Source organism: Solea senegalensis, linkage group LG19, assembly GCF_019176455.1.
Source record: "Solea senegalensis isolate Sse05_10M linkage group LG19, IFAPA_SoseM_1, whole genome shotgun sequence".
Taxonomy (NCBI): Eukaryota; Metazoa; Chordata; class Actinopteri; order Pleuronectiformes; family Soleidae; genus Solea; species Solea senegalensis.
Genome location: NC_058038.1, coordinates 12,752,526 through 12,777,766, shown reverse-complemented (window position 1 = coordinate 12,777,766; position 25,241 = coordinate 12,752,526). Strand labels below are relative to the sequence as shown.

The 25,241-nt window shown below is 42.2% G+C and overlaps 1 protein-coding gene across 2 annotated transcripts; it reads right to left on the bottom strand.

Moving 5' to 3' along the window:
• Positions 1 to 13: 13 nt before the first annotated feature.
• grid2ipa (glutamate receptor, ionotropic, delta 2 (Grid2) interacting protein, a) lies at positions 14 to 25,195 on the bottom strand. Of its 2 annotated transcripts, XM_044051425.1 has the most exons (25): positions 24,921 to 25,195; positions 24,057 to 24,816; positions 21,626 to 21,879; positions 21,216 to 21,548; positions 20,983 to 21,137; positions 12,990 to 13,262; positions 11,966 to 12,051; positions 11,719 to 11,788; positions 11,071 to 11,367; positions 10,643 to 10,794; positions 10,251 to 10,412; positions 9,527 to 9,633; positions 9,281 to 9,428; positions 8,221 to 8,552; positions 6,127 to 7,842; positions 5,340 to 6,083; positions 5,139 to 5,226; positions 4,799 to 4,888; positions 4,294 to 4,490; positions 3,730 to 3,885; positions 3,423 to 3,509; positions 3,182 to 3,311; positions 2,941 to 3,059; positions 2,211 to 2,375; positions 14 to 2,033 (listed from the first exon to the last, which is right to left on the bottom strand). In XM_044051425.1, the coding sequence occupies exons 2-25, from the start codon at positions 24,136 to 24,138 to the stop codon at positions 1,953 to 1,955; spliced, it is 6,024 nt and encodes a 2,007-aa protein (XP_043907360.1). In that variant the 5' UTR covers positions 24,139 to 24,816; positions 24,921 to 25,195; the 3' UTR covers positions 14 to 1,952. The 2 variants fall into 2 exon arrangements, with proteins under 2 accessions (XP_043907360.1, XP_043907361.1); XM_044051426.1 differs by lacking the exons at positions 20,983 to 21,137; positions 21,216 to 21,548; positions 21,626 to 21,879; positions 24,057 to 24,816; positions 24,921 to 25,195 and adding an exon at positions 17,118 to 17,654.
• Positions 25,196 to 25,241: the final 46 nt, after the last annotated feature.

Below are 25,241 nucleotides of genomic sequence, written 5' to 3'. Positions count from 1 at the left end.
AAACACACAGAGATCGATTTCATACAACTGTATATTTGTCAGTATCACTAGGACACAATGTAAAATACAGACGTACCACTTTATTGGTCTTAAATAGATAACAATTTTAATTTATGAAAAATAACCTGGACAAAGAGAAATCTAAGCTTAGCACTTTAAAAGATCACTTGGAGACTAACTTTTACAAAGCACTGGTAAGCTGGTATGTCGTTTAATTAGTTGGAAATCTATGAAAAATACTGAATCTCCTGCTCTACATGTAATGACATGGCTGTTCTCTCAGTCTGTGCAGTGTAACACAGTCAAATTAGTATCTGAGTGACACACAAAAGTGCTTTACATGTATATATATATATATATATACTGTATATATATATAGTAGCATATGTTTTCATTACATTTACTCTCTCATGCTGAACAGTGCAAACAAAAGATAACTCTGTTACAGTTTAATGTGTATTATAGCAGAATATAGCTAAACGTTCACATATTGCACACTGCCCGCTCTGAGTTCCACAAAATCCCACTTCCACAAACCAGTTATTAGTTTCCAGTACTGACTAAATACGTAAATAACAGGATTCTTAGAGCAAATTTGTATCTCGAGTCATACGTGCCAACCTCCTGCTGACATTAAGTCTTATGTACAAGTCCATTGAGGTCGAGGTATCGTTCAATATCAGTAACATATACGGATAGAAATTTCTTACAGTTACAAATGACATGGTAAAAAACAAAAAATCAGTTGAAATAGAAGTATAAACACAATACAGTAAATTAATCGATTATTCTGAGAGCTGCTGTGAATGATTATTTCCTTGGGAAAATAAGCTACACTTAGTCAGTAATGAACTTATATTACATTCAGAGTGGTGGGCTGCTTAGGAAAATAACAAACATGTTAACTAAGAAAAAAGCTATTTGATGTTCTTCCAAGCCACCAACTGCATGTAGATATATTTGAAATAAACATCTATTTTAGGTTTTCAAGTGTTCTTACTACACCCCATTTCCAGAAAAGTTGGACCACTTTCTAAAAAAGAAAAAAAATGCAATAATGACTCAAATCTGTCATTTATTAATTTACTTGAGCTTTGATTTAGGTCACAGAGGGACAAACTTACTTAAGAATAAACACATTTAGAAATTGATGCCTGTAACACATTCATAAAAAAGGTTTTAATCAAGGTTTCAATCCTGACTCTTTTCTGAACTAAATTGTTTGCAATCTCAGTGTCTTTGAACCGACTGTCACTGCTCTCACAAAGTTTGGCACAAAATGGTGAGCAACAACGACCCATCCTTGCTTTCAGAGACCAAGCAGATGATCCTTTTTATAGCCAATTTTATAACTTCACTTATCAGTTAACCTGCTCATTGAGGAAATGAGCAGAACAGCAATCGTTAGTAATTTTACTGTTCGGAGAAGGTTCAAGTGAAGACAAATCTACAGATGTTATTGCACTTTCCGAAAGCGTCCCGACTTTTCCGAAAATGAGGTTTGTAAATCTACATCTTAGTCAAGGATATATCACAAACTTTTTTTTTATTGCAGAGCCGTAATATTGCACGGACAGGAGATAACAAAACAGCTTCGAGAAAGAAAACTTAGGATGAACTAAATGTTGTTATTGAGTCACTATCTTTTTAAAGGTACGGACATTTTCACATCTTAACTATGCAAGTCTTAGACCTCGACACAACCAATCTTGTAAAAGGACTCGTACACAAAATCACTGGTATAATGCAAAACAATTCTCTTATGCAAATGACTTTCTGTCTCCCTTAATGTAACCACACACATACACAGTATGAAAACAGCAATTTTTTGCTCTGAAATGTGCAATGGACGTTGTGTACATGTCTGTGCAGAACATGCACATTTTACAGTACATCTGTGAATGACTCTGTGTATATTTATAATATGTATAACATGTATATGTTTGTGTGTGTTACCAGGCCAGTGGGGAGGCCACTCGTGGACTGTGGGGACTCTTCAGGTTTTCTGCAGCCTGATGATCACTTAGAGCTCTCTGCAGTTAAAACGACACAAACTGAACAATTACTATTAAATAAAAAGTAGTATAAGACACGTGTGCTCATATTAAGCTTCCAGATTTACAAAGCACATACATGTATTATTTTGACTGCAGTAGAGAGGAGAACGGGAATTATCTGAATAAGTGGATGGCTGAATCTTCCGTCCTCACCTCAAACTTGTTCATGAACTCCGCAAATATACCGAAGAAGGCCTCAGTGTTGGTGGCTTTGCCGTCTTCTCCAAAGTAGGAGGCAGTTTTGTTGAATTCTTCCATTGCTCTCTGCTGCAGGGACTCCAGAGACTGCACTGCTGGGTGACTGTTTTCCAAAAAGTTCTACACACACACACATCTGAGTCAAGGGGCACAAATGTTTAATGATCTCTTCTACTACATTGTTTTGTAAATTGGTGAATCAAAACTGTGGGTCCTGACCCCCCAGCATGCATAGCAAAATAATGCTGGGGGGCATCCAATTGCCTGTGGAGTATATAATATATTTAAAATAATAGATCGAGATAGAATAGAGAGGTTGTTTGTCTCTATGCGGCCATGTGATTGACTTGCGACCTGTCCAGGTAGGCCCTTCGCCCCATGGCAGCTGGAATTGGCACTAGCGCCCCCATGACCCTCATGTGGAGGATAAATCAGAAGATGAATGATTGGGAATTGTTTTTCCATTCGTCTGTACTGGCTCTGTTTTATGGTGGATGTTACAGAGTGACACCTACACTTACCTACACTTGTCTATCCTAACCCTCTCTGGCTCAAGCTGGAGTACAGTGGGGGTGCAAGTGTCTGTTTGAATATTCTGGTGCGTCACAGCCCAAAACATTTGGGAATAAATTGGTCTAAATAAGTCATTGCTCCTCAGTACTTTTGGCAGTTTGGTGAAGGATACGCTCATGACAACAGCAAAACGGTCCTCGGCAGATGCAGGCATCTTCTGACAGGCCGAGCGAATATCCTGGATTGTTGTATGAAGGTCACTGAAGTCTGACGTGATAGTCCTCTGGTTCACTATGGATGTGTGTATAAAATAGCAAATTTGAAAAAAGAAAAAGGATGGTAGGTTTCAAATCAGTAACTAACATGATGCTGGAAATGGTTTTATACAGTGGAGGAAAAATGCTGAGACCGACCTTTTGCTGCAAGAGGAACCATCGTGAGCTCTTTGGAAAAATCCAACACCTCAGGAAAGTGTTGACATAAAGACTTGACCAGAATATGCAGAAATGTTGACTTTCCGTCCACTGTTTTAGTGGTGCTCAACTGTAGATGACAACATGAATGTATCATATGATGGAGGGAAAGAAGAGCAGTAAACGGGCAATATTGTTATTGGAAACACTTCATTTAAATATCTATTGATGTATGAGGCACCTCTGTGAGGAAGTTGATCTTAAAGCCTGTCGTCTTGTTGGTTTTAGGCTGCGCGTTATTCAGATAGTTTCCCATCGCCAGCACAAACTGTAAAAAGCCAGAACTGTGATGCTGCCAAACATGTAAGCAATAGAATTAAGAATGAGGTCGTATCAAGTTCTAGTTCAAGGAAAGAAGGAAACGTGCTTATACTGTTTTATTATATGTGATAACAAATACCACAAACTAACATTTTTGCTGTTTAATTGAAATCAAACAGAATGAGCTACTTTATATAACAAAGAGTATGGTTTTTTTTATATGTTACCTCCAGTATCTTAGCTAGCTTCTTGCTGGTTTTCAGCTCCATGGAGGCCTTGCAGATGCAGTCGAACGCTCCCCTCAGCTCTTCTGTCTTCTCCTGTAGAGAACACTTGAAGAGGAGGCTCTGCATGCGTGTCTTGTACTCTGGCACTGATAACATCTGATAGAGATCACACACACAACCAGCAAATAAGCGACTGATGGCACATCATGGATAATGACATAGGCCACACCCACACAATGTCTAATGTTCAAATTAGGGATGACTTGATACCACTAACAATATCACAACCTTGAGTATCCACTGAAATCACTCTAATAAGCGAAGTTAACGACACATTTATCACCATCATAACCAGTCAGTCATAACCAGTCATAACCAGCCATTTCAAAAACACAATGCCTCAAAGTCCTGCTCCCATAAAGGTGAAAAGTCCCCAAAACATGATTCCAATAAAACAAAAGTATACTCTGCTCTTGTTTTAGAGTCCTACGTGTCCACATAGCAGACAAGATTACTGCAGCGTGTGACATGAATCAACAGTAAAAACTCCTGTCAGCACTGTACCTGCAACACAAACTGGTCTGGTTCACTGAGCTTGCTTGGGTCCTGTCTGTATTCTTCGTACTTTTTGACTTCCTCTGCGTCAGGGGCGTACAGCAGCAGCTGCTTGATGTGGGCTGGCTCCAGCCGATCAGTGGCCATGTTCATCAGCACCCGGCGCAGCTCCCCAGGAGAAAGCTTCAGGTGGGCAATCAGGATGGCTAGAGGTGTAAGAAAAACATATATAATATTATAATACATTATAATGTTTACATCTCAATTTTAGCATGTTAACCATGCCATTGGTAATTAAAACTCAACAATTCAGCTAATAGTCAGGAAGCATAGAAGGAACAGCTTTGCATTTGCTGCTATTTATTTAGTCATAAAATCAAGTACTGGACAAGCAAAATCTTGCCCTTCTTATACTGCAAGAGGAAACAAGATTGCAGATTTTACAGTTTATCCTCTATATTAATAATTATACTTAGCATTTAATTTGTTGTACATCTATGTAATTTATACTTACAAGCATTGTAAGCCTTCTTATGGGACAGAATTTCTATCACGTCTTTCTTCTTGAAGGATTCTGTCAGCATGGACGGCTCTGGGGCAAGCACTAGTTGGTAAAAAAGCCTAACGTTACTGAGGTGCATCTCAACTGCAATGAGTACCATAATTACATAACCATGTCATAAAGTTCAGTATCACATTTTTTTTTAAAGAAATAAAACAGAAATTGTGATTGTTTTAGGATTCAGTTTGACATCCATTAGACAATGTGGTAAAAAAATAATGCTACGTGTGTTTCTGTCAAATCAACTACTAATCAAAGCACTTCACATGTGCATGCTGTCACTTGGACTCACTGGTGTTCTTCTGTGTCCCAAAGTGCAGCTCCAGATCCAGATACTTCACCATGTCATGCAGTTTATCATAATCCGAATTTGCTCCCAACTACCAAAGATATGCAAAAATAGACTATATATATAAAAAACAGACTTTTATAGTTAAGTGTGAGACATTTTTAGAAATGGTAGCTCTTTGTTTACAGTCACCACACAACTCACCTGTCCCCAAATAGTCCCCTCTGAATTCTCTACTTGCTCCCAGCGCAACCTCTTCACACTCATATGATTGGAGTCCATCCTGGACAGACTGGGCCTCGGCAGTGGCGGGGGAGAGCAAGGTGGGGGCAAGGGTGGTGGAGGAGGGGGCTCCAGGTGCTCTGCGGGATCAGACAGAGAGTGGGGGAGGGATGGGGGTTGACCTTGGCCATGTGATTGCTTATGGTGGGACGACTGAGACTGTGGCGGGTTTGGGGACTGCAGCAGGTGATGTGAGGGCTGGGACTGTGGCCGGGTAGTTTGGGTGGAGGACTGGACGTGCTGCAAGTGGTGGTGTTGGGGAAGAGGCTGGAAAGTGGAGAGTGTGGGCTGATGTGGTTGCAGGGGCTGAAATGTAGAAAGGAGAGGCTGAGGCCTGTGGGGCTGCTGCGGAGGGTGGATGACTTGAATCTGGTGTTGGTAGTCCTGTGGAGGGGGCTGTGGGGTCATATGGTGGATGTGGTGGATCTGAGCTGTGGAGTGGTGGTGGGTCTGCTGGATAGAGTGGGGTCTCTGCGGAGAGGGTTTGGAGGGCTGGGGGTGATGAGTTTGGTGGCTCTGCTGCGGTGTCACTTGGGTTTCATGATGACCTTTAAGACTTTTACGGCTGTGGTGTGATTGGCTGTCCCGTTTGAGCTGAAGTGGAAGGGAGGCGGGCTCTTGCTGGGCTTGATGTAGCAGCTCTGTGGAGGAGTGATGGGGCGTGGGCTGGTGCATTTGATGAGCTTGATGGAGCAGCTCTGTTGATGGGTTGGTGCATTTGATGAGCTTGATGGAGCAGCTCTGTGGAGGAGTGGTGGGCCTGTGGCTTGTGCATTTGATGGAGCAGCTCAGTGGATGAATGGTGCGGTTGACCCCGATGCATCTGATGAGCTTGATGGAGAAGCTCTGTTGAGGAGTGGTGCGGCTGCATCTGCTGCATTTGGTGAGCTTGATGCAGAAGTTCTGCTGAAGAATGATGCGCCTTGGGTTTGTGTATTTGGTGGAGCATTTCTGACGAGGAGTAGTGGGCTTGCGGCATCTGCTGGAGAATCTCAGCAGATGAGTGGTGGGACAAGGACTGTTGCAACTGGTTGAGCATCTCCGTAGATGAGTGATGGAGTGGGGCTTGGTTCATCTGGTGGAGCATCTCTGCTGAAGAATGGAGCTGATGGGTTCTTAGGCCCTGACGACTTTGGTAGATGCCCTCAGCATATTTATCTTGTTGGCCAGAGTGGGCCGTTGGTTGAGTTGATGGCTGGTGAGGAGGAGGAGCTGAGCGAGACAGACGCCGGTGGTGATGACTCGGGTAAGCCTGCTGCTGCTGTGCTTGGCGCATCATATAGAGAGGATGGTTGGCATGGTGATGGGTGGAGTCTGGGGAGGGGAGTGGTGGTAAGGACTGATGAAGTTGTTGGAGAGGACGAGGTGAATTTGCTTTTTCCTGTGTTGGCTGAACAGGCATTGAGTGGTGACTCTGGTAGATCTGTTCCATCTGTTGTTTTTGATACGCTTGTTGCTCTTCATAAGCCTGGCGGTCTTCATAAGCTTTTTGCTCCTCATAAGCTTTACGATCTTCATAGGCTTTTAGTTCTTGGAAAGCTTGAAGCTCCTCCAATGCATTTTGTTCCTTATAGGCCTGACGCTGTTCATATGCTTTTTGTTCTTGGTAGGCTTGAAGCTTTTCCAACATTTTTTGCTCCTTGTAGGCCTGGCGCTGTGCATATGCTTGTCTTTCTTGGTCGACTTGTTGTTCTTTGTACATTTGCTGCTCTTCAAAAGCTTTTTGCTCCTCATATGCTTTCTGCTCTTCATAAGCTTGTCTCTCTTTTAAAACTTTCTCCTGAAAGGCCCGTTGTTCCTGGTAGGTCTGCTGCTCTTTAAAAAGTTGTTCTTCTTCATAGGCTTTCTGCTCTTCATATGCCTGCCTCTCCTTATACGCTTGTTGCTCCTCGTAGGTTTGTTTTTCCTGGTAGGCTTGTCGTTCTTGGTAGGCTTTTAGCTCTTGTATAGTAGCATGTACCTGTAAATCCTCTCTCGCAGGTAACACTTTATGAAGAGAAAGCCGCTTAGGTGGTGGATTACTACGGGGTGGAGGTGGTGGAGGTGGTCCAGATTTCCGGCGAATTGGCACATATGTTCTGGGGGAGTGTTCTGGGGAGTAGTCAAGCTGCTGTTGCATTTGCTGTTGCTGCTGCTGCTGCTGCTGAGTCTGAGCTTGTGTAGGTGGTGGTGGAGGAGGAGGAGGCAGGTCATTGAACTGAACAGGTGGAGGTGGAGGAGGTGTCATGGGGGGAGGAGGAATGTGGTCTGAGGATGAGGAGTAGGTGAGGGAAGAGGCATTATCTTCTCCACTGCTGCTTTGAACATCACTTGGGCTGCTCAGCTCTGGAGCAACAAATCCTCCATTTTCCTCTTCTTCATCTACCCCCAACTCCTCTTCAATATCCTCATCCTCCTCATCTGGGAAACTCATCTGCACAACATCCTGACATTAACACCAATCACACCTCATTAGCCCATTCATGTCAAAAGTGAACTTAAGAAAGAAAGTTTTGCTACAGGAGTTTAACAAAAATAGGTTTTTGTGGTTTGATGGATCACAGTTGTATTTAGTAGTAAAAGCTGAAGCAATTGATAAAATCATTTACACACACTGTGCAAGTACAGTAGGAAGAAGGTGGAGAGAGATGAGTGATCAGGTCTCTGAAACAGAGACCTGATCACTAGTGTTCTTCTGAGACACTATGATGTAATGGGCATTTTTTTTTACACAAAATAATTCAATTTGCACTGGCTTGTGACTAACACACTTGTGTATGTCTAAGTAGTATGAGTAAGAAATGCAGTGTTGATGTGACCCTACCTCCTCGTAGTCATTCTCAGGAGTCAGAAAGTCGTCAATGATGGCCACTCTCTGTCCCAGTTGCTCACTTAGTGCATCCAGGAAGCGATCTGTGTCATCTGAGCGGGGCGGTTTGGAGAAGGTGTAACGCCGTTTGCCGCTGCGATGGGGTGGAGGACTAGATGGGAAATCAGCAAGGTCTGGAGGTGAGGGTGGTGGACTGTCTAAGCTGATGTAGGGATTGGACTCCCCACTGGTCTGGCTTGGCAGCCCTGGTGGGTAGAACTGGGCTGGAGGGGGGCTGGGGAGAGCCTCCTGCCAGGCTTGAGTAGGTGATGGACCTTTACGGCTACCTGAGATGAGCAAGGGACACATACAGGTATATGACTAAGGGACAAATGTTGGGAGCACCATGTCAGAGAAATCCACAGATGGAAATGTTTCCTTACAGACTTTTAAAGGTCAATGAATTAGAGCAATACGTGGATAAAAAGGCATTTGGGCAGTTTGGCACAAAAGGCAACCAGAACTCCCTGAGGAACTTAATGCTCCAGAAAACACATTTCTAATTTGAGTGGTTCTTGTGTGTTTTCTAGTTCCACTTCCACCATCACCATATCCTCTTCATGAGAGTAAAAAACTCTTGGCCCAGCAATTGCCGATTCTTATCCTCATGAGTGCATTCTACATCCCTGTCTTGGAGTGAGTGTCTGTCATGTATGAGGACAACTCATTTAAAGACCAAATTAAGTCAAAACAAAAAATAAAAAATCCTTTTCCTGTGTGATGCCAGCTCTGATCTTCTACTCTTTTACTCCACACCATAACATCCAGATTGAACAAGACATTAAAAGGAGGTGCTTTAAAAACTCTGCAGTGCTCTATATTTAGTACAGCATGAATTTGCAAAAATGTCTGTCAACGTATATTTCAAGAATGTTCAGTTGAGACACAATTGGTTTGACTACCCTGAGTTTCATAATTCTTGCTTTGTCGCATTTTGTCTTACACCATTCCACATAAACACACTCACTCATGTTTCCAATGTTTGAGATTCTGATGAACATATACTATTGACTACCTGTGTTAGCATGTATTGTAGGGGAGGCAGAGTGTGAAGGAGGTTCCAGATCCAGTAAACTCTCGGGGGCAGGAGGAGGGCGGCTCTTCATAGACTTGGACCTCTTGGTTGAATACATGTTCTCCAGTTCAGCATACACGGCTGACAGCTTGTATGGTGGAAATATCCAGAGAAACCAAAGTAAAACCTCTTGTTCTAATGATAACCAGTAAATCTTAAATCACAGAGATGGCTGTTGTTACATACATTGGTGAGATTGTTAGGAGTCTCTGGAAGGGAGGTTCCATCTCCTGACTGTCTCTCCCCTGGAGCCAACCTCATCCCTGTCTCCAACACTGGCTCTGCATGCAGCCCTATATTAATACATGCATTAGAATGGTTTGTTCAGGTTTTTAATGGAAGCAGCTTCAGCAAACCTGGGATAAAAATCAGCTGTTACAAAATTTAAAGCTGCAGTGCATATGTTATGGTGATTGTTACTGTTGTTAATGTTATGCTGCCTCTGTTTGATCCTCGCTAACAGAAATGATGTAACATTTGTATGCTCAAACAGCTAGACAACCAGGTTTTCACTTCTGGGACATTTTGTGGGCGTTTTCACTCATACGGCAACCTGTTTGCGGCTGTCTTGCCACACTAGTGCAATGTTAGCAATGAAGCTCTTACTTACTTCTAGCTCTTATTTGTACCCAAATGTTTAAATGCACTTTTGTAAGTCGCTTTGGATAAAAGCGTCTGCTAAATGACATGTAATGTAATGTAACGTTACCTCCATCTATCTCAACTTAAAACAAACGTCTTCCTCTGAAATTACAAGTTCTAAACATCGCTTTACTGAGGAAAAACAAAGAGAGCTGTGTGGAGCTAGTCTTTAAACTTTGTACAGTTTTTAGTTAGTAGTGGGCCAGTGAATACAGTGAATATTAATGCTGCTTCTGATCAAAACAATGAAGACAATGAAGACCTGTACCCATGCCCAAGTGTGTGCCAATGACCAGGTCATCAGAACTACGTCCCCTCACACTGCTCCTGTATGTAGTCCCCATTACCCTCATGGAGCTGCTGCGGCGGTGGGGTTCAGGGGCAACCACCGTCTCTGGCGGAGGGGGAGGTGGTGGTGGTGGTGGTGGAACTGGAACACACACACATACATACACATACACCACAATAGTAGTACAGAGGAAGAGGTGTGTGAAGAGCTGCTACATCATCTAAGTTTGTATATTTTAACATGTTTAATATTTCTGTAACCGTGACCATCTAATAAGCAAACTTCTGTTCATTCACACACGTCAGACAAAATTAAATATAAAAATGTAAAGCCACACAACCCAGAAATCTCAGGCAAATGTGTGCACACACCTGGGGCTTTGTATCCCAGAAAGCGTGAGATCTTATTCTGGCAGTGTTCCTGCTCCTCGTATGTCAGCAACTGGTAAATAAACTGCCAGATCACCTGTTTGGCTGGAGTATCCAGCACCGGGAACACATCCACGATCAGAGTGTCAACATTCCTGTTGCCATGGAAACACAGGCAAAGTGACTTACAGTACATCACCTGGCAGTCCATGCACACACAATCCACTGATTTGACTAAATTTGGCCACAGAGAAAAGTATTTTATTCAAGTCTTCAGTGTGAAGTCTTTTCAGTGTCTCTTTTATGACAATTATAAAATATGGCACTTCAGTTTACACTGTAAAATGAAAACAAATTAGCTATTACCCTAGACAATTGTTGCCCACTCCCTTCTTCTACTCCCCCAATCTTCATCATAACCCTTTGCTCACCTGTGCTGGAAGAAATTCTCCAAAGCCTTGCAGATGGTGTACCTCTCCTGGATGGTCAGCAGGTGCTCCAGCTGCTGTCCGAAGGTGCGGCCATGAACCCTGATACTGGGCGGCAGAATCTCGGCCACCCACTGCAGGGAGCTGAGCACTGGAGAGCGAGCACGTTCTGTGGGAACACCGCCGCCCGCAAGGTCCTGCTCTGCCAGAGCGAAAGAAGGTGGACCGTCCTCCACCATCAATGTAGGCATGGCACCACTGCCCTGTAGCATGGACACCACCTTCTCATGGGAGGAGGTCCTGCAGGCAAATACATGGTATGTAATGCATGGACACACATGCAGATATTCAGTGGATGGTATGGCAATTCTTTTATTTCACTTGCTTGAAAATATTTCTGGCTTCTGCAGAAAACACTGCAGTAAAAGCACATTTTTGTCTTCTATGGTCATTTTTCATACATTTTAAATTAGATTTTTACTGTCCCCAAGTAATGTGTGCGTGTGTGTTACTACATTCAATATTTCTGCTCATTCTAAATAATTTCCTAGTGAATTCGATTTTCTCTAGGAACTGTGTTGTATTAAACAAAGTATTTATGGTCACATGTTTTTTTGGCAAAAACAACTTAAAGCAGGGGGAAAGATCAACCTCATGTCGAGTCCGTTGAGAAAAAGGATGCGGTCTCCTGGTTTGAGACCTGCCTTGTCTGCTGGACTTCCTGCATTGCAGAAAATTAGTGAGATAAAGATTACTTTTCCTAAATCTGTTTAGCCTTATGACAGGGTTACGGCTTAGTGTAATAAGAAAAAGTAGCCAACTCATGTAATTGCAACTAGCACAATAACATTTGCACAGACACAACTATACAGTAAGTCCACATACGATTAAAACTTACCCGGGATGACAGAGTCAATCCACACTGGAGCATGACCTCGCAGGGTGAACCCAAAACTCATGTTGCCCTTGCAAACCCTCACTGTCCTGAAGAGACAAATGTGAGCAGATAAGATAATTCACTTTTTTAGGTATACCTGTTCAACAGCCAATTGCAGGGCAGCAACACATTTATGCATGTAGACATGGCCAATGTGAACTGCTGAAGTTGAAACTGAGCATCAGAATGAAGAAGAATGGTCCATTATTTGACTTTGAATGTGACATAGTGACATGGGCATTTCAGAAACTGCTGATCTACTGGGGTTTTTACACACAAGCACCTCCAGTATTGAAAATAAAAAAAGACGACATCTCTACAACACATTGAAGTGGATGCAGCAAAAGACAACATCATTTATTTGGTGTCCTATGTATCTAATAAAGTGTCTCTATAATGTGAACACATTGTTTCTTCTTCCAGTCCTGTGTGTACATACAGTCATACCCAGCTGACTCCTTTAAATTCACATCCTGCACAAACAGCTTTGCTTAAACATCGACAAATACTTCCTCAGGGAGCTGTATAATATCTTCAAAGTGCTGCAGCTACTGCATTATGAGCAGATTCTTGGGCAAGTTATGTCCCACAATTTAAAAGTGATGGCTATGGGATGCTTGCAATCGTGTTTTTTTATTAAATATTTTAAAGTCTGGATGAATGTGAGCAGGATCTAAGCAGAGAAGAAACTCACATCCGTTCATAAAAAACACACCAGCATACAGTATAACAACAGATAAAGACTGTGGGAGGTCAGGCATGACTTGTCCAAATAGGTTTATACTTGATAAAGGTTCAGGCTTTACCCCATTGGGTTTATTTTTAACTTTACTCCTACACATTTAACTCCCTGACATGAAATTTCATGACTGGCGACAAAAATAGAAAAACACATTTCAGGAAAAGAAAAGCTGTGACTCATACTGATGGAAAAACACACTGGGTGGATGAGCAGAGGAAATACTGTAAAATACATATCAGTGACCTGCAGTTGGTGGTGCCACTGGAGTGGCCGGCTATGAGGGAGGTAGTCTTTCGCATGCCTCGGGTGGGTGGAACCACGCCCTCCTCTGCGTGGGTGCGTGGCACTGAGCTGGCACGTGTGGAAACCAGGAGGCGCTCTGGGTGATCCTCACTCCGGCTGCGGCGCAGGTGGCTACGGCTAGGGTCACTGAAGCTCCGGCCCTTGAGGCGGCTCAACAAGCTCTGGGAGACCACCTCATCAAAACGCTCCCGATGTTTCTTGGGAATGAATATCCTGACAAACATGGTGGGAGTCAAGAGTCAATTATCAGCCCGACTAAAAAAAAAGTGGTACAGCAGAGCAGATGTGGAGCAGCTTCCAGATCAACTCCTCTGGTGTGCTGCCAGGGAAAACACCATGTACAGTTTTCTGCACAAGAGCACAGCAACAAATCAGAGCAGCAGCTCAGCCACACAGTCCAACACTCCTTTTTCTGATTGTCTAAAGAACAAACAAAGAAAAATCACACAGATGCTCTGAAAACGAATAGTTCCAGTTGCAGGATCCACTTAATTGGTTTAAAAATAGTTCAGCCCATGTCGTCTCATGGGAGGGCTGAAGAAAAGAGGCTGGGAGAAAAGACTGGTCCATCCTTCGATGTTGTGTGTGTGTGTGTGTGTGTGTCTGTCTGGGAGTGAATTATGTGTGTGATCAAGAATAAAAGAGATTAGGAACGAGCTTTGTTGTGCAGTCCTGTCACTTTTGCAGCTGCAGGTAAGCACATTCAGTATCAGTGATGGTCTACATCTAATGTGCGAAAAGGAGGAGGCACAGTACCAGAGCCAATTTTGGGAGAAAGCACTCCACTCCCTCTACAGCATTATATTTTTGTCCCATCATCCAAATGTATTTTACTTTCTTAAAGGAAGAAACACCTGATACACATGAGTTTTATATGATCTGTGTGTCCAATCTGTTTTATGTGCTTCTTACAAGACAGGCTCCAGTGAAGACTGGCGAGAGAGCATGCAGTGGTGACAAGAACTGATTCTTCAAATTTCTGGCTTGTGCTTTAGCTGCAGAAGTTGTCTGAGGCTTGGTGGCAAAATTGTTTTTCCTTCCTCTTCTATGACAGGGTTTTGTTATTTGGTTTTTAAGAATCTGCACCAAACTGCAAAAAAGCTCTTTTGTTTTCAAGACCTAAGACTGAAACCTGTCATCTATCACTGATGATTCCGACTGCTTAAAATGTCTGCGCCCATTGAACTCCCTCCCTTGTAGTTGTGCTACATTAAGTACAAGAAAAACAAAATAAAGCAAATCAACAGAAACGACCCAGAAAAAAAATATATTTCCAATAACTGTGTCGTAGAAGGGTTTTATTATGTTTTTCCTTTAATCAAATGACACATTCTCTCTGTTTCTTCATCACCAGTGCTGCACACACACATTACTGAGCAAAATACCTCACACACATAAACATGCTTTTTGTCCTTTGCATATCTGCCTTCCCATCTCTTCCCCACAAAATCTCCTGGGTACATCCACCAGGCAAACACCACTGTTGAGAATAAGATTCACTGGTACAGGATGGGTTTTCAAAGCTGTCGCAGTCCTTTAACAGATAGCTTTGGGAACATTTTTTCAGAGGAAAGGAAAAGCTGGTTTGGTTTTAAATTTTAATAAGAAGGATGCATAAGCTGAGCTGCCTCCGTGTCAAAATCTTACAGTAGAACCCAAAAGTGAGGAAAGCTAACAGATATTTGCCCTCTGGGGCTTTCTTTCTAAGAAACTGTTTTACTCACTGAATTCAATAGGCGTATGTAACCAAAAACATTATTACAGCTAAACTAAAAACAAAATGATTGTCCGTGACCACTCTAAAGAGTTTGCCATTCACATGTGATGAATGCAGTGGGACGCTGTCTTTGGAGAATCTCCAGAGTTCAGTGTAAGCCTGAACACAGGTTGAGGTTATAAATCCAAGTTGAACTGCTCATCACTAACATTCTGTGTATATAATGCATTAAGATAATGAGTTACATTTCTAGTCAGTGTGTCAGTAACTGTATTTATGTAAGATAAGTCTGATGAGTTAGACTCATGTTTTTTTATGACAGTGTGGCTGTGCCAAACAGCATAAGTAAATAGCAGTGCAGCACGTTTGTCCCTCCCACAGTCTCTCCTGGTTCATTGCCCCATCACAGGTTGTCAGATGGTTGGAAAGCTTCAAAAGCCTCGTCCTCCCACTGCTTTCGAACACCGGATTACATGAGTCAGTAAACAAACCTCCCAAGGGATGGGAATCATAAGCTAACAGCCAGTTCACCGGTCGTGGGTGCTAAATGATTCACATGGTTTTTTTGTCTGTTAACTGTGGAGACACATCGTTCGTATCATCAATATTTGAATCTTCCAAAAACAACAGGCTACACGAAAAAAGTATAATGCAAATGTATCTTAAAGCAAGCACAGGCAAACTGCCTTTGGTGTCACTGATCACTAATTCAAAATAACCCTTCATCATAACAAAACAAGACTTTAACACCACCACTGAACTGACAAGGCAATCACGGGGCAGTTCAGAGAGCACGCCACCTATTGGCTGTTCTATTGAGTAGCTGCATAATGAAAAGGTTACCATTTCAGCAATGGCAACATCTACCTGTGCTGCAAAATGACCCAAAAAACAAAACAAAACAAAAAATTAATTACTCAGAAAAAAAGAGAGTTTATTTGTTTTTTTTTAAATGAATGCAATGTGCTTCCATATATCAGCACACAGAGCCTCGACTATTTAACAACCAACATGACATTAATCTATTTATCTAGTGATCCTGCCTATTAGAGCTTCATGGAATCAGCTATTGTATTAAATGTGTAATGAAGCCTATTTTAAGCCTTTTACTTGGAACACATACTGGACTCTAGTGATGTGGTCATTCTATTTTTTCAGTCACACTGAAAATGTATTTATCACTGTTCAAAAGACCCAATACCATGGTAAATGATCATATATCCCAAAAATAAGATAAAAATAAAATAAAAATAAAATAAAAATACAAGCAGAGCAAAGACGAGTATGTAGGTGACAGTGACGAAGTGCACACTGTGCTCATTTAGTGAAAAGTTAACACTTTACCCAGGGGCTGCAATGTGCTCATCTGTGACAACAGGATGCTCTGTGGTGTTACTTTAAGCGTCAAGTTTATAATAGCAAGCAGAGAAGTAGGCTGATTGTAGACACTCACCAGGACTAAATAAAGTAGCAGAAAAAAAGGCAGAGAGAGAAGAGAGACAAAAGACTCAATGAAAGCATATGAAGAATGGCACGAAAAGCCAATTTGAGGATAAAATAGACAGAGCCAGGGAGAGAAAAGTGGAGAACTAGAACGCTTTCTAGGCCAGGGTCATGGAACTATTGGGAATAAAGCCGGATAGTCTGCTCTATGTACTCTATGTAGGCCACTGAACTTTCCCAAACTACGTTCATATATCACCACGGTTGTTCAGACAAACGGTGGACAAGGAAAATGAAACTGAATGGGGATGTTTCGTTGTTCATCTCATTTGATCAACCATTGACTTCTGTTCCCTTCAACAAAAAGTTGATTTTTAGTTTGGTTTCACTGTGTTCACATGTTACAATGTAAGATAAAAATATTTGTCAAATCTTTGTAAACCAACCAAAACAAGAAACTTCAAAGTTGACTTCATTGAAGTTGGATGTAGGCCTTGGGATGCCCTCAATTATAAGGAGGACAAGAAGAGTCTGTAATTAGGTCAGGAGGAGGGGTGGATCAAGGACACAGCACACAGGCAGATGAATGACAAAAGCTATCAGCTAGGGAAAGTCACTGCGAGAACATTATCATGACGAACTTCTGATCAGTGAATTTGACAGCGGGCCAAGTTTGCAGCATAGCTGGAGACACTGTGGAGCTTAGACACTGAGTGGAATTAAAAGCCTCCAACAACTAACAGACAGCACTGGTTTTCAAATGTGTGCATGTGGGCAAAGATCATGAAATATAATCATCACTACAAATACAGAAACCGCTGTGCAACAATACTTAAACAACTTACAAGTCAGCACAGACACAAAGCATAGTGAACCCTGCTGCTGAGATCAAAGGGAAAGTGCCATACCGAAAGTGTCTGGAAAGGTTCCTGTCCCTTTCCATGGTTCTTCAAGGCTTTGAGGAAGTGCCTGCGCTCAGCCAAGCAATGCAAACGCCTCCGCTCTATCTCGGTGAGTCCCCATTTAGTTTGAACAAACAGCTCTCAAAAGGGAAATAGGAGAGAGATGTAAAAGTAAGGTGTCCGCGATCTCAAACGCGCTTGCTGCAGTCGCAGAAAGTAGCCAGATGAACAAAGAGAGAGTATGTGAGAAAGAGAGGAAGCAAAGTGTAAAAATGCCTGTGTTGCACATCCCTCCACTCCTCCAAAACATCCTCAGGTAGCAACAGCAGCTGTTCTCCAACTTCATGTGTGGGGCAGCACTCGTCCCTTTTTCCCATGGTGTAGCAGCTTCTTCAGGTGCAAAAAGGAAGCTCGATAAAAGGTCACCACAGTGTGGTCTTGTCCGACACCAGCTACAGGATAATCCTTGTCACTGAGTCATCCATCATTTGGCAGTGAGAGGTAGTGAGTGACAAATCATCTCTTCCCTCAGAGGAGGAAGGAGGAAAGAATGAGACGAACAGAGGAGCATGAGAGGAGGGAGAGGAGAGCCTCGGTGGAATTTCATAGGCAGGTCAGCACAATTTGAGAGTGTGTACGTGTGCAAGTGCGAGAACCACTGATGTGAATAAGTGATGGTACAGAAGTTTGCTGTGATGTGATTTGCTCACACTTATTTCTGCATGTACAAGGGCAGCCATCCAAATCTCTGTAAATAATTCCAGCCCAAAAACATCCTCAGTGTAACTCATTAAATAAACACACTGGAGCTAAAAGCCTGGGTTGAGAGTGAATGGGTCTCATTAATTCGCCGTTCTGAAGTCTACATACAGACACGGTGTCAGACAAAGGCCTGCAGTCCACTGTAATTACTTTCAATTACCGCAGTACAACAGAATCCCAAGAACTAAAGAGTCTCTAATGACACCACAGACACACAATCTTTTTCCTAACTTCCAAGTGCTGAAGCACTTGCCAACCCCTGGGTTTTGGAGCCATTTAAAGAATTGACAATTCAGAGTGCGTTAGAAACCTAAAAGAGAATTTAACAGAAATAGGCTGCTTAAAAATAGAACACATCCTGTGGGAGGGCTAGGCAAATCGGCAAGGGCATAGAGGCAGACTTAGTGGAATGTGGCCCAGCTGGTCAATTTTTAAGAAGTTATATGGAAGAAGAAATTACTTTTAGCAAGCACACCTCGCATCCTTTTAACACAACCATTAATTACTTGATGTGTGTGTCTGAGAAGGAGCAAGAGAGACTGACAGATTGGGGGGAATCCACCTCTAGTGACAGACACGTTGATTATTCACGCATCAAATGACAACACTGGCACCTGTCACAAGATATACCACGCCAACAATCTCTCCTCAGATACGGTCATATTTAACCAGCTAAATATGCAACTAGCATTATAATTCATGACAACCGTTGAACTGGAATAGAGAAAATATAGAAAATAAAATCCCACATGGCCATACAAAAATTAAATCTCATGGGAATGTTTATGGTTCTGTGATTATTTATAGTAATACATCTAATTAAAGTGTGATATAATAATGGTGCAGAAGGAATAATGAAGCGTTACTGCAGTGGTGTGATACATTTGACAGAAATCCTTTCCAATTAAGGTCCAGTGTGTAAGAATCAATGCCATCTAATGGTGAGACTCCATATTGCAACAAACAGAGGAGCTCATCCTTCCCTAAGTGCAGAAGGGAACTACGGTGGCCTTGAACTCCAAAAAGGATGTAATTCTTCTTCATTTGCATAAGTAGGCTTCCAATTCAAAATACAATCTCATTGACTGGCTTGTCCAGTGCCATTGTTGTATAACCATGGCTCACCTGAAGTAAATATGAAAGGCTTATTCTAGGGTTACAAATCAAACGATTTTTATTTTTAAAGCAATTATACACAACACAAACATACTTTTGGGTAGTGTATTCAATTCCTACCCCATATACCACTCTAAATGTTCAATACTGGACCTTTAGTGTGCTGAAGTGTAAGGGAAGCACCTCAGTGGGTGTGTCTCATCCTCTGGGGACTGTGAACATCTGTGCTAAACCAAATAGCAACCCATAGTTTAGATATTTACGCCTCGACTACAGTGATGGACTGACCATCAAACGTACATTGCCAGCCCTGAAGCACAACTAACAACACAACTAAAGACCGAACCATTTGGCTTTGAAACATATTATTCTATTGCAAATGTAAATCAGCAAAACATTTTCCTAAGAACACAGCAAGTCCACATTTCATTATTTCTCAGTTGTCTGAGGCATCACACTGTCAGCAGCAGCACCAGAACCTCCTATAGCTCATAGGCAGCCTGGAGGAAAAACTCCCTAAGGCTGCTAACACTGGAATATGATTGTCAGATTCTCCTGAGGTGATTATGAGCTATTCAAAACATGGAATCGGAATAACACTTGGCCCTTTTTCGAACCCAATTAGGCTCGGGAAAGTTTTTCTCACAAAAGGAACACAAAGATTGTGGGCAGAGACATAAACAAAATCCTACAGAAATAAAATACATTGCTTGAATATGCATATAATTGCATATTAAAACCTTTCAAGGTTACAGCACACACTATACATCCCAGTTTTGAAATGAAGGTAACTAACTGTGCTTAGTCACTGCCTAAATGAGAGGAAAACAACTTAAACAATGCTAATGCATAATTAATGCAACTGCTGTGCAAGACAAACATTGCAAAGCACTTTCAGAGGCAGCTTTCCCGAAGAGGGAAATGTGCTATCATAAGATATGAGACAGACAGTGGCGTCAGAGTAAAATGACTGGCAGAAATGGATTAGTCACAAAAACATAAGACACTGGGAAATCTAATTAATTGCTTAAAAAAAAAAGTACAGAAGTCTTAAACTGTTACGTAAGGTGCTTTAAACGGTCGATTCTATCACCAAGTCACTACTCCAATTGTCCTGTAAATGCACAATATCAAATAGATTTTCTCACCTGAGGCAGCAGTTCATATTTCTTCCAGCATAAAAGTTCAAAGCAGGGACCGTGTGCATGTGTGTGAGAGACTGTGCCGCGTGTGCGTGCAGAACCCGCACATTTTTCTGTTTTCACTTGTGTGCATATCTACACCAGCAGCAGCAGCAGCAAACTGGCTCTGTGCAGAGGAGGGAATCAAGACCAAGCAGTGATGTGATGCACAAAAAAATGGTGCATGTATCAAAGAGTGCATCACAGCTGACAGGGAGGATTGGAAAAGAACGGGACCAAGAGAGAGAATGTCAAAGTGAGAGTGGAACGAGGGGAATTATAAAATATAAAGGGAGGAGAGGGGGCTGACAAATTTGTGGATTTGTGCAGGTGTTTAGGTTTTGATGTCCTGATTACTGCTGAGTGGGGAGAAATGCAATATTGAGTTGTCCATTTGCAAAAACATACCCTTGTGTACTGTAATGTACTGAAGACAGGAGAAAGAGAACAATGTGACATTCAAGCACTCAATGCAGACAAACAGTCAGTGGCTCAGTGTTTGACATCAGATCACAGTTATTCACATTTGCGCTTGATTTACACTGTTCCCACTTTTAACAATTAAATGCTGAGGGGGTGTTGCTAAAATATTAATTTCATGGAACTATTAGGGGTTTTATTCTCTTCTCCGACTCACTTGGTGTCAGTTTTCAAACAAGAAGGCTACGTCCACATCTTATATACAGTCTATGGAAACTTTAATCAACACTGGTTGTGCACAGAGACTGAATAGTCATCAAAGCTGTATACTCTTAACATGAAATATACAACATACACAGTCTGTGTCTGAGTGTGCGTGTGTAGCTGAATACCTGACACTGTCAATCAGCTGTTGATGCTCCTCTGTGATCAGGATGTCAGGCAGGGCCTCGGCAAGACTTTCCACATCCCTCTCAGCAGCGTACTGTTTTAACACCTCAAACAGGTGCTCCTTCACATCTGGGTCCTCTCCAAGCACTTCCTCCACCTGAGAGATACATATATCAAAGCAAAGACGTTAAATATTACCTCACAATTAAAAAAAAAAAATGCTTTTCCAACTCACCTTCTTATTGAACTCCATGGCCTTGTGGGCACGACTCTCCCTGACACTGTCCCCGCTCTGTGACATCACCCTCATGCTGCTGCTCAGCCTCTTGGGTCGTCGGGCCATGCTGAGCACGCCCAGGCGCAGAGGTCGCCCCTGCGCTGCTTTGATCATGGCAGCTGCGGTTTCATGATGCTTCACTGGGATGCCGTTGACCTCCATGACGTAGTCCCTGGCTTTCAGGCCACTGCGCCCAGCCGGACCGTTGGGCATGCACTCCTCCACCATCAGAGGGCTGTCGCCAACGATGGTGAATCCAAAACGGCCATCGGGGCCAGGAGTGATGTCAATCTAAATTAAAACCATAATCAGAGCATTTTCTTCCAACAATTAATAACACAAAAAAAAAACATTTTGTGATAACTGACCTGTTCAATCCGTGACACCACCCCGATGCTGGGTGGGACAGTCTTGAGGGTCTGAGCCAGGGCGATTAGCGCTGGTGTGCTGAGGTTGGTCACATCCTGGCCCTCAATGTCCACCACCTGGTCCCCAGGCTGCAGGCCAGCCAGGTAAGCACTACTGCCCTCCACCACCGACAGGATGTAGCTGGGCCCCGTGCCACCCAGCCGGAAACCAAATGCCTCTGGCCAGTTCTGATTGGTGGCTGGAAGACCGAGGTCTGTTGGACATATGGAAGGACAACACAAAGTGGACCACACGAAAATATACTGTAGATAGTATTTTGTTTTCAAGCTTTTGAAAGATATTAGTACATTAATAAGTATACAAGGAGTAGTATTCTCTTACGAGGATGTGAAATCAGTGTAGTGCAGGGGTGTCCAATGGTCCCTTTTTTCCACTTTTCTTTTTAACAGTAACATTTACATACAAAAATGTATTAAAATGTAATTTTCATTGTCACAATTATCATTTTAAATGGAAATGTAACCAAATCTAAGCCGTGCAGGAGTGAAAAAAGTTAAAGAAAAATTGCCTTTCTTTGCACATCTGGAGTCGAATAACATAATATGAGATGAGATGCATATAACTGTCTGTCACAGGTTGATTTTGAACCCAGGACTCTGGTTTCAAAGCACAACTCCTTACAAGCTGAGCTATAGTTTGAAATCTCCTGGTGTAGTGGCAAATCAAAGTCAAACTGAAGAAAAAGACAACTATTGCTCCATTAGTATGTATTTTAATACAGTGGATCTGTGTCCAGTCAAGGTTATTCCTGTTTAGTTTGGTAATATTGTCTAAAAGACAAGTTAACACACAAATGAACAAAGACATGCATTTCTGCCAGGCTCACCCAGGCACATTCTGGTCCATTACGATTCATCCTACCTGCGTAACTTATGTGATGACCAGACTGTTTAACAAAATGATGGCTTTAAAATAATTAAAAATTGTAATTGTAATGAAAACTAAATTATCAAACCATGTCAATTACTAATAAACCAACAACTATATATCTATGTGAATCATATCAGGATTTTCTTCTTTTTGTTTAAAAAAAAAACAACTTAGAACAAATTTGGAACAAGGTGCTTCTACAGACGAGTAGGTTGTCACTGTAAAATAGAGGTCAGATGGTCCGTCAGCTTAAATAGGGCATCTCAGTGATGGAGTTGTCACTGCAGGTACACTTGTCTATCTAATGAGGCCATAAATACAAAGACACAGAAGTAAGATAATGATTTTCATGTAAGTTGTATGACAGTAAATTAAAAATGACTACATTAAAAAAAAAACAGTGTGTTATTTTTGACTCGTTTTGACAACGTTGAATTGCTGCCCTTCCCCTGATCACTGACCTCATTCTGCTGCCGTCCCAACAGGCTCATTTCACTTTTATCCTATCTTAAATGTATGTAACGTAAGACATTATGGTTATGAGTCTTTCCACTTCATATTGTTTTAACTCTTTCACCAATAACGTCAAACCTAACGTGTCCTAAGTAATGAACTGATTAATCAAATCTTAAATTCTGAAATTAATTTTATTTTAAATCATTTTCTCATGCTGTGTTTGTAAGCTTCACACCTTGCATTTATATCTATGTGTGTTTAACTTTCTGTATGTATTACATAACTGTTGCTTTTGTGTGTGTGTGTGTGTTATGGTATAAAGACTTAATAAAGCATGTTGAGGCGGCACTACCACTCCCATGGACAATTATCTTAATCACTTATCATGATGACGTGCAAAACAATGTGAAAATGTAGGAGGGCATGCTTTATGTAAGAAACTAAAATTAAAGATACCCAGTCATTCATCAAACAGCCAGCAATAAACAGTAGTTTCTTTTTGTACTAGATCATAATTAGGGGAAAGTGGAGACAGGACAGGCAAGACAAAGGCAGAAAGTTAAATACAGAAACTAAAGAAATTAACAAAAATTGCATGAGCGAGAAAAGTTAAGTCGGCACAAGACTTTGCCAAGAAATGTAGAAATCGGTATCAATGCAGAAAAAGATCTTAGAGGACCACAGGGCTAAATATTCAGAGAGAGATGTGGCTGAGAGAATGAATCATATTAAATCCAGGAGACGCAACAAGCCACAGGACTTGGTTCAGTGAATGAAAGGAAGCAACAAAATGTCACCGATTATTGACCCAAAACAGACTGGGAAATCACTCTCTAGGAGCTGTGGATCATTATCTTTCCACCCCACGAGAACACACGCAGCAGAGATTGTCAAGACTTCTTTTTGTCCCGTTCTCTACATTCTGTGACCTACATACACAATCTCAGGCTCGGCTCCTCCTCGCTTCCTGTGCTTTTTCACCTTACAGAGGCAGCTTAGTTTATACATGATGTACAAGTTAAAATCCAGAGAAATAAGACTTACAGAAATCTTTGGAGGCACTCCGGGTCCCGGACTTGCTCTGGCGCAGGGAGAAGCGGCCTTTTCTGCTCAGAAAACGCCTCATCCTTGCCCGGCTTGCGGCAGGGCACGTTCCAGCCAGCCTCCCTCCACCCCCGTGTTGGGGGTCGATGCAGCTTAAGAGTGCCCTTGGACACCCTCGTGCTGCTCCTCACCTGAGCTCACTCCCTCCAAAAGCCTCGACCCAGCGAGGTAAATCTAATGTGCCTTAAAGGTCACATGTGTAAGATATGTAGGCCAATGCTTCCTTGGTCTCTAGTTGAGGATAGAGAGGCTAGAGGAGAAGGGAGAGCATCTGAAAATCTCCATCCTGGATGAGGTGGTCCAACCTCAGCCTCAGCCCAAACCCTTTGGCTGAGCGGTGATCAGAAAACTGGGACACACTCACTTGGTCTTGAAATGGTTCTTAGCAGGAAAAGGTACTGCAAAGCCCCATTTTTCTATAAATACATTTCCCTTTCTCTCTCTTTCTCTCTCCTACCCGCTCGCTCTGTCTCCCTCTGTTGCCAATGTGGATGGGGCCCTCTCAGAGGGCTGAGGAGTGACCCAGAAACTGTGTGTTGTACCAGCAAGGGACACTGCTCTGATTTTAGTGTCTGTACAGTATTAACCTCAGCAGTGGAGCACCAGTTGAGATGTAACCTGCAGATATGCTCAAGGTTACACGCACCAAGTACAGCAGGGGGTGTTTCAGCTGACCCGCTCAGCTGTGATATATTGTGCACTGGAAATGCAAACAAAAGATTATTAGCATGATTTAGATACTGGTCTCTCTATGTGTCAGTTAATACAAGCCTGCCAATGAGTGTTCTGATAATTAGGATTTACTTGTCAGGTGAGTGCTTTCAAATGTTGGTATTCTCATGTTGGCCTAGCAGATGACATTCTTTTTGCAGCCACACTCTCCTATAAACAAATGACAGCAACATGACATTAATCCCTAAAACAGTACATAACTGTCGCACAGTAACACAAGGTCTTCAAGCTTTAAGAAAAACAGTTATCATTACTATTGAACTTGATCATGAGCATTTTTCAAAGGGGTTAAAACTCATTCAACATGACCCAACATGGATGGAGGGAGCACGGATCCAATTACTACATTAAGTAACATATAGAAAGGTCAGTTATCACTGGAACAAACACAGC

What these genes read in the sequence shown, in the direction of transcription:
- grid2ipa (XM_044051425.1), bottom strand. Translation starts at nt 24,138, where the DNA reads ATGAGGCGTTTTCTGAGCAGAAAAGGCCGCTTCTCCCTGCGCCAGAGC. An exon ending in AGGGGACTATTTGGGGACAG is followed by an intron (nt 5,227 to 5,339) that starts GTGAGTTGTGTG and finishes TATCTTTGGTAG; the next exon opens with TTGGGAGCAAATTCGGATTA. An exon ending in TAAGAAGGCTTACAATGCTT is followed by an intron (nt 4,491 to 4,798) that starts GTAAGTATAAAT and finishes TTACACCTCTAG; the next exon opens with CCATCCTGATTGCCCACCTG.